The sequence below is a fragment of the Pteropus medius genome, unplaced genomic scaffold (genome assembly GCF_902729225.1).
Source record: "Pteropus medius unplaced genomic scaffold, Ma_sr-lr_union100, whole genome shotgun sequence".
Taxonomy (NCBI): domain Eukaryota; kingdom Metazoa; phylum Chordata; class Mammalia; order Chiroptera; family Pteropodidae; genus Pteropus; species Pteropus medius.
In genome coordinates, this window is record NW_024340696.1 from 18,455,808 (window position 1) to 18,471,291 (window position 15,484).

General features: G+C 45.9%; 1 protein-coding gene across 1 annotated transcript in view; it reads right to left on the minus strand.

Moving 5' to 3' along the window:
* SYT13 (synaptotagmin 13) overlaps positions 1–368 on the minus strand; it is a 35,985-nt gene extending 35,617 nt beyond the window's left edge. Inside the window, exon 1 of the mRNA XM_039867718.1 lies at positions 144–368. Coding sequence (XP_039723652.1) covers positions 144–326 — 183 coding nt within the window. The 5' untranslated portion in view covers positions 327–368. The remainder of the gene's footprint in view (positions 1–143) is intronic.
* Between the last annotated feature and the right edge of the window lie 15,116 nt (positions 369–15,484).

Consider the following 15,484-nt stretch of genomic DNA (forward strand, 5'->3'; position numbering starts at 1 on the left):
CATGCACGTCCGCCGTCCCCCTCCCCGCCATGCTCTTTCTTGCAAAGAAGAACCGCGACGGCTCCCCCACCCCATGTTCGCCCGCCGCCGCAGCCGGGGAGACAGCCCCTCTCCCGGGGAGGCCAAGGTGCCACCCTGCTCACCTGTTGGGCGGGCCGGAGCACGCCCGGTCTCCCCTTCTCGGGGTCTGGGTCTCGGTCGCGCTGCAGCAGCCCCTTCTTGGGGTGCATGTGCCGGCACAGGCAGGTGACCCCGCACAGCGCCAGGATGCTGGTGGCCGTGCCCAGCGTGGCGCCCAGCGCGATCACGGGCACCGACAGCACCATGGTGCCTGCTCCAGGCGCGGGGCTCGGTCCCGCCGCCGCGCACCCTCCCCGGCCGGGCCCGCCGCCCGCCGCCCGCCCGCCGCCAAGCAGCTCCGGGCGCGCCAGCAGCAATCTCGCCGCCGGAGGGGCGGGGAGGGAGGGCGGCTGCGAGGACGTCAGAGGAGGGGGCCGGACCCAGGCTGGCGGGTGCGCCCGCACTCAGTACTACGTCAACCAGCACCCCCTCCCCGCCAACACGTGACTGGGCCCCCAACCCAGCTAGAGCCTTGAGCCTTTCGGGTGGCAGAACCCTTAGGATTTTCTTAGGCTGTACTTCCTGCTTTCTGTACGAAGACACTTGTACCCAAGAATGGCAGGAGGTCACACTGCCTTAGCGGGCAAATCAGGGCTTGAACCCAGGCCTTCTGGGTAGGGGTCATTTTAAAGGACTCCTAACGCTTTGTTCAGCCTCTCTGGCGGAGGAGGCCGTACCGTTGGGTCTTCAGAGAATGTTTCAAACACAAACACATAAAGCTGGAGATTTTCCATCTCTTGATCTTGCCAGGTGTTCCCAGTCTGTGAGAGGGGCAGCTGGCACGCCAAAGGGAATTAGTGTGGTATTTGGAGTTGAGTCTGTACCTGCCTCTGGAGAAGATGATTGACATGATTCTGTCTCTACCTGCATCACCTCCTCGCGTGCGGACCTGGTAGTTTACCTTTATTACCTAATTTGATCTGCAGAGACTCTCATGTCCATTTACTGATGAGGAAGCCAAAGCTCGGAGGGGATGTGGGGCAGCTAGAAAACTCTAGTCATCCTGAACCCAAACTCAGGTTTGTAGGTTCCAAGTCCACCCCTCACACTCAGAGAAAGGACTTGTCTTAGAAGCACAAAGATTTTCAAATGCAGCAGCCAGGAGTCCAGAGTGGGGGAAATAAAAGAAATGCTACAATGAGGGGAAATTGGAATTCCAGGCATGAGGAGGACTGTCTTAGATCAGATAACAGTGATTTGGGGTGTTTTTCATTATGTGGAGTGTTTAATTCGACAAGCATTGGCTGTGAGTCCGTGGTGCTCTGGGCATGCCAGGCCAGCATGAGAAGGGGTGTAAACGATTCCTTCTACAATAGGGCTTTCGATCTTCCACAAAGCCGATGACTCCCAAGTGTCTGATTGGTTTAGCCAGAACCTTTCTGCTGACCTGCCAGTTGTGGTACCTCCCAGCATTTCAGTTAATAAACCACAGGCAAGGTTAGGCGTGCTGACCCCCACACCGTTGAAAATCCTCCTATAACTCCCTCAAAGCGTAGCTACTAGTAGCCTGCTGTTGACCGGAAGCTTTACCAATAACATAAACAATCAATTAACACATATTTTGTATGTTATATGTATTATATACTGTAGTCTTACAACAAAGTAAGCTAGACAAAAGAAAATCATATAAGAAAATATATTTACAGTATTTATTGAAAAAAATCCGCGTATAAGTGGGCCCGTGCAGTTCAAACCTGCGTTGCTCAAGGGTCAGCTGTGTTTTGTTACTTCTCACGATTTTGTGGGTTAGCTGGGTTAAGCTAGGCGGTTTTCCTGCTCAGCGTGATGTCTTCTGAGGCTGCAGTCAGGCTGAAACATCCAAGATGCTGTGCTACATGGCAAGCAGTTGGTGTTGGCTGCCATTGAGAGCACAATTGGGCTGTCAACCGTTGCACCTTGGTTCTCCTCCATGTGACTGGAGCATGGTGGCCGGGTTCCAAGAGGAAGGAAGCAGAAGCTGCCCGTTCTCTCAAGGCCTGGGCTCAGAAGTCCTAGAACTTCTTTAGAGCCACCCATGGGTGCATACAGCAGGCACTCGGTAACTGCTGAAAGAGTGAATGACATATCATTTCGTGCAGGATGACCAGTGATTTGGAAGGAATTCATTTGCTAAGCGAGCCTCACTTGATTAAATTGAGCCTCACTAAATAAATTCCACAGGTATTTATTTAGTGCCTGCTGCATGCCAGGCACATTTTCCTACTGAGCCCCATTTGCTGCCAAGTGTGGAGCCAAAGTCCCTCAGTGCCTGGTGGTAGACATAGTGTTCTCTCTCATTAGAGCTTCCCTGGGAGGTTTTCTTGGCTCCTGGGCCTAGCAATGCAAAACGTTCAGGGGAAAGAAGAGGTTTAATTAATGCTGTCAGCTCAGATCTCCCAAGTCTGGGCTCTTCCCCTGGGAAAGCTCAATGCCACATAGCAGAGTCTGGGGTAGGGGTGAGGGGAAGGATGAAGAACACTTAATATCAGACATTGTCTGATGGAGATCAGACACCTGTCATGTGGTCCACCGTTACTATGGTTACATGGATGACAGCAGCTGCAGTGTCCTTCATCTTTAACGGGAAGAGGGACCCCAGCCCAAGAAGAATAGCTTGCCTTTCACCCCTTTCACACACAGTGAGCCCATGGCAGGGCTAGAGTAGTCCTCAGGAGATTTGAAACCCAGTTAAGTTATTAGGACTGTGGGTCAACTCGGCTACGTCTCATCACAGATGCCACTTTTGCTTCTTGGTGACTGATATCCAGGCAGTAGACTTTAATGACAATTCTCTAAGAAAAGGCATTAGTGGGTTCCTTTGAAAAATGAGATCATCTCTGTTGAGAAAGGCAGTTGACAGAGTCAGCCGCATGGAACAGTTGAGACAGTCTAAGGCTGAGACCTGCAAATAATTGGAAATGCTGGGGCCACCAGACTGCCGAGGGCAGACAGAGCGGGAAGCTCGGGAGAACTTCTGCAAGGCTAAAGATCTCCGAAGGTTTCCAGGCCTCTTGACAAAATGTCACCATTGTTATTTTGATTGATATTTTACTTGTGGGATGATTAAATAATCTAAGTAAACACTCTGAATTTCTAAGGTATTAAAATGCTTTTACCTAGAGGAAAGGGTTTCAAATATAAAAGGTTCTCTAATTTAGCAAACATGTATGGTGTCTACATATCATGCTAGGCAGAAGGGAGAAAAATACGCAAGCAGAATAACTGAATTTTAATGTTGGAAGGATTTCCGAGGTCACCTTGTAGAATGTTTTCTATTTGCCAATGGGGAAACTGAGGCCCGGAGAGAGTGTGGTTTGCTGAATGGAAGGAGTGAATGACAGAGCTGGGAAGGTCTTGTGGGTCGAGGTAGATTAGATTCTGCTGCAGTAACAAATAACCTCAAAACCTCAGGGATTAAATCAATACAAGTTTCTCTTGCTTCTATCACAGTTCAAGGAGGGTCATGTGACTCATCTGGACCACTCATCTCCATTCGGCGACTCAGGAATCTGGGCGTTTTTTCTTGTCTTGTGACTCCTCTACTTCCAGCCAAGTAGATGGGGAAGAGCAAGCACATCGAAGGCCACTTTTGACATTTCAAAGCCCATGGCTGGAGACATAGTTTCCACCCCATGGCATTGGTTAGAATTCGGTTATATGACAAATCTAACAACAAAAGAAACTGGAAAATATAGAGGAGAAGCATGAGTAAGAGTAGTCTCTGCCAAGGAAGCCAAAGCTTAGGGCTTCTTGTCTAATGTGTATTTCTCTAACTCATTCATTAGTTCGATAATTTTTTTGAGTTTCTACCACGTACCAGGCACTGTTCTGGGTGATGCAGCAAAGAGAGTGAGCAAAACCCGGCAGGATTCTTCCCATCATGGAGTTTACATTCCCATGGAGAAGATGGACAATAATCATTCATGATACAGATACATGTGAGATTACTGTGATGCAAGCCAAGAAGGACAGGTTCAGGGTTGGGATTTGACTTGTTCCAAGACAGCAAGGAAGGCTTCCCAGAGGAAGGAGCAGTTGGACCGAGGTCTAAAAGAGTAAAGGTAACTCAGCAAAGAAGGAAAAAGAATGTTCAAGGCAGAGAAACAGTACGTGCAAGGACCCTGTATGAAATTACACAGTGGGCACTAGCAGCTGTGTACTGGTCAACCAGCTCTTGGGACAGCGGTAGGGGTGGGGGATTGATTTTTAGCACTTGTCGATTTCTCTGATGTAAATAAATCAACACCACAGTCAATTTCCAGCTACTAACAAATTCCTGAATATTTACAAATTGGCTCTGCAAGCTGGTAGGAACCAGCTTCGGCACACAACTGGGAGAAACTCTGTGTGAGATGAGCCTAAAGGGAGAAGCAGGGGACAGGCAACGGGGCCTGTAAGCCGTGATGAACGTTTATTGAGTATTTTTAGGCAGGGGAACATGATATGATCAGATTTCTGCTTTAAAAACATCCTCCGGCTGCGGTATTGAATATAGATTGGAGAGGGACAAAGTGGACGCTGGTGGACTAGAGAGGAAGTTGCAGCAAGCATCCAGGAGAAGGATACCAAGCTTCCCTTTAGACATGTGTGGCCGGATGACAGGCTGAAATTGTTGATAGCGTGAGGAGAGGGCAGGTGTAGTGGGCAAGTCACTCTCTCTGTCGGCTCCCACTTTTCAGCTCTGTGTTTTACTCTCTCATTTGATGACTCTGTGGTTCGCCAAGCTAACTGGTTCTCTGCTGCTAACTGCAGATTTGCCAAGCCCTGGACCCTGCCAAAGGTGGGATGTACAGGAAGAAGCTGCCTGGGATAAGGGGGTGGAGATCCTGGAGCGCCAGCGAGGTGATGCAGACTCCGGAGAGCTGAGACACTCACTGGCAGCAGGGCGAGTAGGTAAGGAGCTCAGTAGAGGCCCAGGAGTGAGGCACACTCTCGGGATTCAGCCGCTGGCTCTGAGAAATGTTGGGGCCACATCTTAAGGCAGAAAGGAGAGAGGGGTTGGATCTGGTGGTCCCTGATACAGAAATCCAAGTCTGTAAAAGATAGAGAAACAGTCTAGAGTTGGAGCAAACTGCAGCATCATTTCCTGAACACTGCTGGTTGCCTCCTGCCTTGGCAGGTCATTTTCAACAACCCAGTGATCTTTCAAACCCCTAATTCCATTTCAGCACAAGATGAAATAACGCATTCTGATTCTCAGAGGCACAGCCCCTCAACTCCACCCGATTTCTCTCAGAGCTGGTCTAAAGGCTCCCTTTCTCTCTAAGTTTCTAGAATCTATAAAGTTTATGGGGCTTCGTCAGGAGGGTTTCGCCTGCCTGGTTGGGGGATGATCAGCACTTGTAAGATGCAGTGCTTAACTTTGTAGGGGAACATAGATTCCTTTGAGAATCTAAAAAAAGCGATTTCCTTTTTCAGAAAAAAAGTTCGACTGCAATACATACAAAACTTTGTATGTACTCCTAAATTGTTCGAGGACCATGTGGGGTTTTCTGGAAGTTCATGGACCCCGATGGAGAGTCTTTCATATGACTGAAAGAATAGTGAACTTGAAATCAGAAGAAATAATTAAAATCCCTCGTCTTTATGTGCATAGGGCTACGTGACCCATTGGCAAGTAACCTTAATTTTTCTAAGCCTTAATTTCTTTATCTGTAAAGTGGGGATGATCATCTCTACTTCTTGGAGATGTTATGAGGATGACCTAGAGGATAATGCTGTATAAATAAGAGAGGATGCTCAACTGATGTTAATTTAAGAATGAGAATTATCCTCTTTGCTTCAGGCCCTTTAATTTCTTACTAAAGCAGCTTAGCCTAGTGAAAAGAGCAGATATTAAAGTCCCCCGGGTATGTGTTGTTCTAGCTCTGTTGCTGATTAGCTGAAATACCCTGAATACATTAGTCAGCTTGACTTGCTTGGGCTTAAGTTTTTTCATTTGTAAAAATGGTATGCTATATTGTTTGCAAAGATGGCTGCAATTATCTCCTTCCTGTGTCCACATTCTTTGCAGTATTATGACTTCATAAAGAAGTAGGTGGTCTGCTGGTTCACTCCTTAATCTGGGCTGGCCTTGTGACTTGGTATGACTAGAAAACTGTGCTGAAAGTGACATTGTGCCCATTCTGAGGCTAGGCCTGAAGAGACCTTGGATGCTTCTACTCTTAGTCATGGAATCCTGCCCAGCCACTATGGGGAGGAGCCTAGGCCAGCTTGCCCTAGGACGAGAGATCAACTAGCCCATTGTCTCCATCACCCCAGCCCACAGCTACCAACTCCCAGAAGCAGAGCTGTGCAGTTGACTGGCAGCGCATCACAGACACATGACGGAGACCAGTCGAAGGTAGAATCACTCAGCTGAGCACCCCAAAGTGCTAACTGCAGAATTATGAACTAAATTAAAATCATGAGTCATTTTAAGCCACTATGTTTTAGAATGCTTGTTACACATCAAGAGCTAACTGATTGATGGATTTAAATGGTAAATGATATTCCGGCCTTCATGGGATTACTGTGAGGGTTCGTATGCATGTAAGGCACCTAGTGCTGGGCCTGGTACACAGAATTTGCACGATAAATGGCTCTGATTATTGTTCTGAGTTCCCAAAGGGAGCCTTACCAAGCACTTCCAGTCATGCCTGATGGGTACACCAGGCCATTAGTAAGTGTAAGAATCAATCTCGGGGACCTCAACACTTAAGAAGGGAACAGTTGTAGTTCTCTGACCCAGCCTCCACTGAACCAACTTTCCAGACTGGCCCAAGCTCTCCACTCCTTCTGGAAAACTTGCTGCCTGATGCCCACAGCCTGGTGAAGCCTCACGGCCAGCAGCCCCCTCTCTAGTTACCCTCAGCCTTCCTCCCCTTCCAGTTAAGTCATGTACTCAGGGTTAATTGTGTTTGTCTCCAAATTGTCGTATGTCAGGAAATCTCATTATTCAATTATATAGTTTAATTAATTAATATGTCAACTAATAAAAAAGAAGTATGAAGGCAAGCTAGTTCTATGAAAACTAAGGCGAGTACTTTGGAAAGACTCGTAAAAGTACGTTGCTTTTAGAACTTCTGTTAAAAGGTCTGAGCAAAGTATCTGTGAAAGGGTGAAAAAACCATGAAAGTCTAGGATTCTACCATCAGATTCCTAGGCAAGTGTCTGTAAGTTCTTCCTCCACCGTAAAGAAAGCAAGACTGGAGATCATAGATGATGCATCGTGGTGTGTATAAAACGAAATGATGTTAACGTTTATGATGTGCTCGCTACGCGCCAGGCAGGGCTCTGAGCGTTTTGTCTGTGCTGATGTGTGTAATAAACTTTCAGAAAGATGGGCAGAGCTCTAATCAGCAAGAGGTGGGAAAATAATGACAACCATAATTTAGATGAAAAAAAAAAAGTGCTTAGGTGTGCGTGCGTGTCATTTTTAACTTTTTATTGAAGTGTAACATACAAGTTAAAGTGCACAGATCGTAACTAGGCTTAGTGGATCGTCACATAGTGAACGCACCTGTCTATGCAGCACCCAGATCAAAAAACAGAACAATACTCACACCTTAGGAATTCTTCAGGCATCATTTTCTAGGATTCCGCATTTTAACCAGAATTTTCACATAGGCTGACTAGCTTTGGTTCTCATAGGGTCAAACTTGAGCAAGCTTCTCTGGCGGAGCTCCCTATAGGGCTGGGAAGAGGGCCCCCACTGGGCTGCCCCGCAAATGGGAGGATGCTGCCGCCTAGAGGATGTAACGGGAAATGGGCCCTCCCAGGTCTTCCAACTTCTTTCTACATGAGGCCTTCCTTCTCTGACCTTATCTAAAATGACCAGCCCTCTGCCCCATAACTCCGTTTCCCTTTTAATATTACTTAATAGTCCATATAATTTCATATAATGTCATAGCCTGGGCCAGCGGTCATGCAAGCGGAAGGTAGTCCTGTGCCTTGGTCAAGTCGGAGCGCTGTGGCACTTGGAGTGAACCCAGGTCCTGCCCGGAACTGGCTTGGTGGCTTGTGACAAAGCAGTTTAATCTCGGGAAGGCTCAGTTTTGCTATCTACCAATGGACAGAACTAAACACTAGAGTGGGTGTGAGGTGCTCGGCTTAACGCCTGGCAGGCGGTAAGGGCTGGGTTGTTGGAAATTATTACCATTATTATTGTGAAAGGAAAACTAGAGGTCGTATGGTGCAGGGGAAGCATTTTTATGGTTGTTATTGAAAAATATTTTTCCCCCAGAGATTTTATGGAACGTTGACTTGTACACAAAAGACAAGCTGCTCCTGTAGAAGGGAGAGTAGGGAGAAGAGTCGCCTGGGACCCCTCATCGCCACGCCCCCTCTCCCTACTTTACATACCACATACCTGTAAAAGCTTCAAAGCCACCCCCAAGCTCTCGTGAAGGTGCCGACGGTAATAGTTGGGGACACTAAGGTCCAGAAAGGAGCAGGGTCTTGCCCAGGACACTCCAATGCTGTGGCCATTCTGGGCTGAGACCCCAGACCTTCTCTCTGCTACTACCCAGATCTTTCACAGGGTTATTTCTTGGCTGGTAAATTAAGGGCCTAAGGGGTCCTCACGAGAGATAATCTCTTTTCTCTTCACTCAAACCACAGTGGATTTGGGGAGATTTTTTTTTGAAGGAGACGATTGCATATCAGAGAAGTCTCAGAGGCCAAGTCAAGTTGGCGAATTTGAAGAGCTGTGTAGACAAAGCCAGGGCCCATCCGGTGTCACAGAGCAAAAACACCAGAGGGGTTTGGGGAATTATTGAGAAAAACAAATCAGATAATCAATGAAAAGTACTTTGAAGATTGCTAAGTGCTTAATAAATGACAAGATGTTTATTGTGTCATCAATATCATCATTACGCTTTATATTAATCAACAAGCTTGGAAGTGGTTCTAATTGGGAGGAGAAGAATTAATGCTATGAAAAAAAAAGCAAAACCATGAATAAAAATCACAAAATGCCAACTTCTGGGCCCCACCTCTAGAGAGGCTGATTCAGGGTCATTGGTCCAGATCTCAGCTACTCACGTCATAGCCACAGCTAGTTGCTCAACTTCTCGTAAGCCTCAGTGTTCTCATCTGTAGGAGGCGGGGAGGATGGTTAATATTAAGGTTGTCAAGTCAACGGGAATAAAATAATGTTAATGGCAACAAAAAAATGTTAGCTCTGATTAGTTGGGCCCTGGTGGCAAACACTAGAACCCAGAGGTTGTCTAATACCCTCTCTATGGTGAGCCTCATGTTAAAGGTATTGTTAGGGTGTGTGTGTGTGTGTGTGTGTGTGTGTCTGTGTGCATATGTGTGTGTATGTGTGTGTCTCTCCAATCAGTGGTTCTCAACTGAGGACAATTTTGCCTTTCAGAAAACATTTGGCAATATTGTAGACATTTTCGGTGCGAGGCGGGGAGTTGCATGTAACTGGTAAAGGGTGGAGATGCTGCTAAAGATCCTAAAATGCACAAGACAGGCTCCATTCTCCAACAAAAAATTATCCAGCCCCAAAGGTCAATAGTGCTGAGGTTAAGAACCCCGTCCTGGTTAGAATGCACGCTCTACGAGGACAGGTGTTAATGTATCTGTTCACCGCTGTATCCCAGACCACAGCGGTGTGCTTGGTCCACAATAAATACTGAATGAAGGAATGATTGACACGAATAAATAACAATCAAGGTTCCCAGAGGGTAGAGATGTCTGTGGAGCTGGGTGAGCGCACGGTTTGGCTGCAGACCTGATACCCTCCCTGAGGAGTCACCGAATCTGGGAGGAAGGGTCCCAAGCCTGGTGGGGGGTAGAGGGGTGGGATAGAGTGAGCTCCAGGAGGCTGGGTCTGTATGCAGGTGGGAGGGTGAATTGCAGGTTCCTGCAGTCTGCACCAGGCACACCATCCCGGGAAAGCCATCAGAAAACTCTCATGCAGCAATCACCAAGGGCAGAGATTCATTCCCCTCAGTGTCTCTGGAGGCAGGGACCATGGGAGCCCTCACCACTGCAGGCACCTGGGAGACCACGCCAGGTTGTTCCATCAGGCAATTCTGAGTTGTCCTGGGTGGGGCGGGGAGGGCTGGAGACAGCACTAGGGTTGCTTTGCAAAGCACTTAGGGCAAATTTTCTAGAGTCTGCTGATTCCAGCAATTCTCCAAGTTTTCTGCGTTGTTTTGTTTTTAGTGATTACTGCCTGCCCTAAAAGTGCTACCTCCGCATTTCTAAATTTTTGAAAAGAAGAGAATCCACACCAGCAAATCTCAGTAACTCACTAACACTGATCCAGCTTCCCTTTAGTGGAACCAAGGAGGCCCCAACTTCCATTCCCTGCTCCTCCCACGGAGCAGTGAAACCCAGAACTCTGGGAGGGTGCAAGGCAGACTCGGGGCGCTGTCCTTGGAAACCACATCTTCCTGAGCCTTCCCACAAGTCCACACCACAGCGGCTGACAGAGGGGCCTTGGATGTGCAGCCCAGAGCCTCGTCCGGGGGATTTTCATGGGGTTACTGGAGTCTCACTCGAGTTTTCCAGGAGTACAGGGCTGAGTTGGTACCTCCAGTCTTTGAAAAGTGCAAAATAAGCTTTGAGATCAAGACATGCATGCATTTGAACAATGTTTAAAGTACTACATTTAATTTTACTTGAATTTAACAGAAGAAAAAGAAATTGAGGTCACGCTCAATGAATTTCTGAACTTCAGATAAATGCCCTTCTCTATAAGATACTAATGTAAAAGATTTTTAAGATGAAAAATCAGTGTGGAAAATTAGAGCCACTATAGTTTTCTTAACTCCATGTTTTAATTGGAAGCAGAACAGATTAATGTCCTTCTAAGAGAGAAGAGAAAATTAGTACCACTAATAACGACCCCACCTACCTTCCCCACCTCTGAATATTATTATTATTGTTGTCGTTGTTATTTATTTTGTCCAAGTTTATATAAAGCATAGACATTGCGTTCTGACACCATCAAGGCTTTTGTGACAGAAGTCGTTTACCAAATCGTTCATCCTTTCTTCCCGCATATAAAGGGACTGCAGTCCCAGCCTCCTTTGCAATTGGATGTACCCATCCTCTAGATGATGGCCTGTGAGCAGAAGGGCCGTGTGCCACTTGCTGGCCTGGCCTATAAAAGCTACAGTGAATGATCTTCCCAACCCATTGGCTGGACGCTTGAGAACCGAGCACACCTGGGTGCCCAGGCTGAACGCTGTGGGGCCACAAGATGACAGATACTGGCACCATGAATCGCCAACGAGAGCAGAGCTGCCACCAATGAGGAAACAGCTACTTTGGAATTTATGTGATCCAGAAATAAACTTCTGTCATGTCTGAGCCCTTATAAGCCTTCGGTGTGTTTGTTAAGGTCGTTAACATGACCTTCACTAGTACCTTTGTTCTACAATTAAATGGACACAATAATCTCTGCAGTTTTGCCAATCATGGGTTTTTTATTTTGATTGGTTGGTTTCATCCAGAAGTAGATGCTTTTAGAAAATCTCGTAATAGTAATAATGGCTAAAATTTACTGAGCTCTTACTATATGATAGACCTTGTCTAAATTACTCTACATATATTAATTGGTGTAATGTGTACAACAATCCTATGATGTGTTAATGTCATCTTCATCATACAGATAAGTAAACTGAGGCACAGGGTAGGTTGTATAAAATCACACAGCAGATGAGTTCCAGAGCTGGATTTCACAAGTTCAAGCAGCCTGGCTCTGAGTTCATTTCCTTCGCCTTTATATTAAACCTCTCAGGGTGTTTATATTCCTTAAGTTCTCACATGGGTCATTGCCTCACTTTCACTGTGCACTGATTACTCGTCATATTCTTTGATGTGGTACCAAATTCTCTGAATATATAATATCTCTGAAATCTCTATTTTCCCAGGTCTACTCTCATAGCTGTGATTCTGGAATCTTCCTTAATCACTTTCATAGATTGCGTATCCTATTTTTCTCTTTCTTCATTTAGTCCAAGAAAGAGAACTTTATTTGCTGGAGCACATTCTCAAGTAACTTCCTCAGATAATATGTGTGGGAGACAAAGGTTCTTAGTCCTGGTAAATCTGAAAGTGTCTTTTTCCTTACTTTCAGACTCTCTTACACTCAATGGACCAGTTGGGCACAGAATTTCAGATTGAACATTGTTTTCTCTCACAGTTTTAAAGACTATGCTCTTTCTTCCCCTACGGTCCAGTGTTTCTGATGCCAGTCTGAGTTTTATTCCTTGAGCAATCTTTTTTGGTTTCTCTCTGGAAGTTTCCAAGAACTCCTCTTCGTATTTGGTGTTTGGAAATTTCACCACCGTGTGTGTGGGGCTCTTTCCATTCGTTGCGCTGGGCATTCTGCGGGCCCTTTCGATCCAAGTACTTGTGTCCTTAGCCCTGGGGGAGGCTTTTTTCTCCCTTCATCTTCCCCATTCTCTTTCTGGAATTCCTACGCGTCAGATGTTGTGCCTCCTGGATCAATCTTTCATGTGTCTTGTTTTTATCATATTTTCTATCTCTTTGTCTTTTTTCGTTCTACCTTCTGGGAGATTTCTTTGACTTCATATTTCAACCTTTTAATTGAATTTTTCATTTTGGAAGTCATCCTTCTACTTTTCAAGAGCTCTTTGTTCTATCTTCATAGCAAGTCTTGGTTTACTTGGCTGTACCATCTTCTCAAAGCTTTCTGCAGAAGTTTTCAAAACTATTGCTTATTACCTGAACTAGTTCCATTTCCTTTAGAGTCGGTTTTACCATTTATTTATTATACATTTTCCCTCCCAAGTTGCCAAGTTTTTTTTTTTTTCTTTCTTACTCTGGGGCTCACTCATTGTATAAGACAAAGCAATAAAAACGTATGGGGAGCTTTATGCATAACTCATTAACTGGTGACCCTGGTCTCACTGTCACGGGGCAAGGTGCCAGTCTTTTCACAGGGAGACTCCAAAATGTCAGGTTGCAGAGCCCACCAACCTCATGAGTGGCCACAGCACAGACCTGAACAGTCAGCATATTTCATCCCACTGGCCAGAACAGGCATTTGGTCCAATGAGATTCAATTCTGGGACTTCTATTAGGACCAAAGGGGGAAAGAAGCTCTTCCTATGGGGATTTATGGCTCTAAGAATTACTCACATCTGTACTTTCCAGGGGCCACCATGAGGAGGGGGTCGGCCTGAGACACGAGCCCTCAGAGGAAAGAAGGACCCAGAAATGAAGACTCGGAAACAACAGTTCCAGGATTCAGCTCTGCCTGACGTGAGCACAACCTTTGGTTCACCGGCCACTACATTTTCTTTTCTTTGACTTATCCAGTTTGAAAAAATATGCTATGACTTATAACCAAAAGAGTCCCAAATAACATAATGAACCAGTTACTTCTTGACTTTGGCAAGTCCCTCCACCTTTTGAACCCCAATTTCCTCATCTGTATGAGATTGACAATCCCTGCCTCCCTAAAGGATTGTAATGAAAGCCCAGTGAAAGGCCGACTATGACCACCCTTTAAAAACTGTAAAATCTATAAAATGCAAGCAATTAATATTGTCATGATTTATCCTTTTAGTTAGCCACTTTGGTGGGGTAGGTTTTGTTCACCCTAGGCAAAAGAATCACTAAACCTTTGTTTCTTTGGGAAACAAAAACTAACTGAACTAAACTGAATTGACTTGGGCCTCCTGCCCCCACTGTAAGGAAAAAGCTTAGGTTCGAGTATCTGGCACAGGTGCTTCTCCAAGGAAGGTGGAATGGCTTACTCTCTTACTTAGTTTAGTGCTTAGGGCCTATGGAGGGCCATGGAATCTCCAACTAAATTTAATTGTTATTGACATTTAGTGAGTCATAAAATCCTGATTTCCTGCCTGCACCCCCAGCTGTAAAGTAACAGTTTGTCACAGCCCATAAACACCCCTTGGTCACCGGGCCCCATTCCCGCCTGGTGCCTATGGTGCTGGTTAATGAGCATAAAGCAAAGGCCCCCTGGACAGCAGTTCTCTCCCTTTTGTCTCCCCCACCCTGGTTCCTCTGACTTGCTCCTCAGTCTTGACAGGCCTGGCTTGTCCACTGAGCAGTGGCCAGAGTGGCAAGCCGTCCCCAAGGACAGGCGAGGGCTCTGTGCTGAGAGCTGGTGGTCTCAAGCGCTCAGTTTAAGTGGGCCCATCTTGAGGCAAGGGAACAGCAGGAGCCACCGTCCCCAACGAAGCCTCACTTGGTGACTATGCCTTGCTCAGGCTATAGGGGTGAGAGGGCTCAGAAGCCTGGCCCACATCTTAACCCTCTCTCTCGGGGCCCCTGCCTCCTGTGCCAGGCCCCGGGGTTCCATCCTCGGCACACTCTCCCCTCTACCGTGGCCTCCAGTGAAGTCAACGCAATTTGTGCTCTCGCATGGGGTGGGATGCCATCCACCTCAAACAAGAAGACTGGCTTAGGTGCTCGTTACGGCTTACCTGCTTTCCTCTGCTGGGTTGAGTTTACCTTAAGGACATGAGCATATGTTGTTCATTCCTACATCTCCAGGCACCAAACACGGTGCTAGGCCTGGTCCAGGTGCTCAGTGCCTTTCTGAGGAAGAACGATGGAGAAAAGAAAAAAAGGCAAAGAAAGAGCAGGAAACTGAGCCATATAGAACCCACTGGGTTTCTGAGACAGACAGGTGTCTTGAATATGGAATATTATTTCTTGGAATACATTCTCCACGGATACAAGAGGAGGTTTTGTGTGCAGTGGAGGGTATACTGGACAGGCAGTCAAGAGTCTCCTGGTGACGTTGGACGAGCCTCAGTTTAATACCTGTCAAGGAGAAAGTTGGAGAGTTTCTCTCTAGAGTCTTCTTTGTCCAACATTCTGAGAATGAATAAAAGATGACCAGTGAGCTTCGTTTATGGTGCTTTTAGTACACAAATATTTTAAATGTTAAGATAGTCATTTATCATTTTTTCTTTCATGGCTTATACCTTTTTGTGTTTTAAGAAAACATCTCCTACTCTGAAGTAAAAAAGATATTCTTCTATATTTTATTCTAGAAGTTTTAAACTTTTTTTACATTTAAGTCATTAATCTATCTGGGATCTATTTATGTATTTGGTTGGAGGTAGGGATATAATTTCATTTATTTCATTAAGATAATTGGTTAATCGACTAACCCGTATTGACTTACAATGTCACCTCTTTATAGTCATGTGGGAATATAAAGCTTCCATATATTTTTCTGGGTTCCCTATTCTGTCCCGTTGATCCATGTTTTTATTCTTGCATCCATACCACACAATCTTAATGATATTGGCTTTATATGAAATCTTAGTATCTGCCAGGACAAACTCTACTAACTTCAAAATTGTCTTAGCTATTCTTGCTCTTCCGTAGACATTTTTAGAATCCATTTGTCAAATATAATGAAAACCCTTTTGAAGAT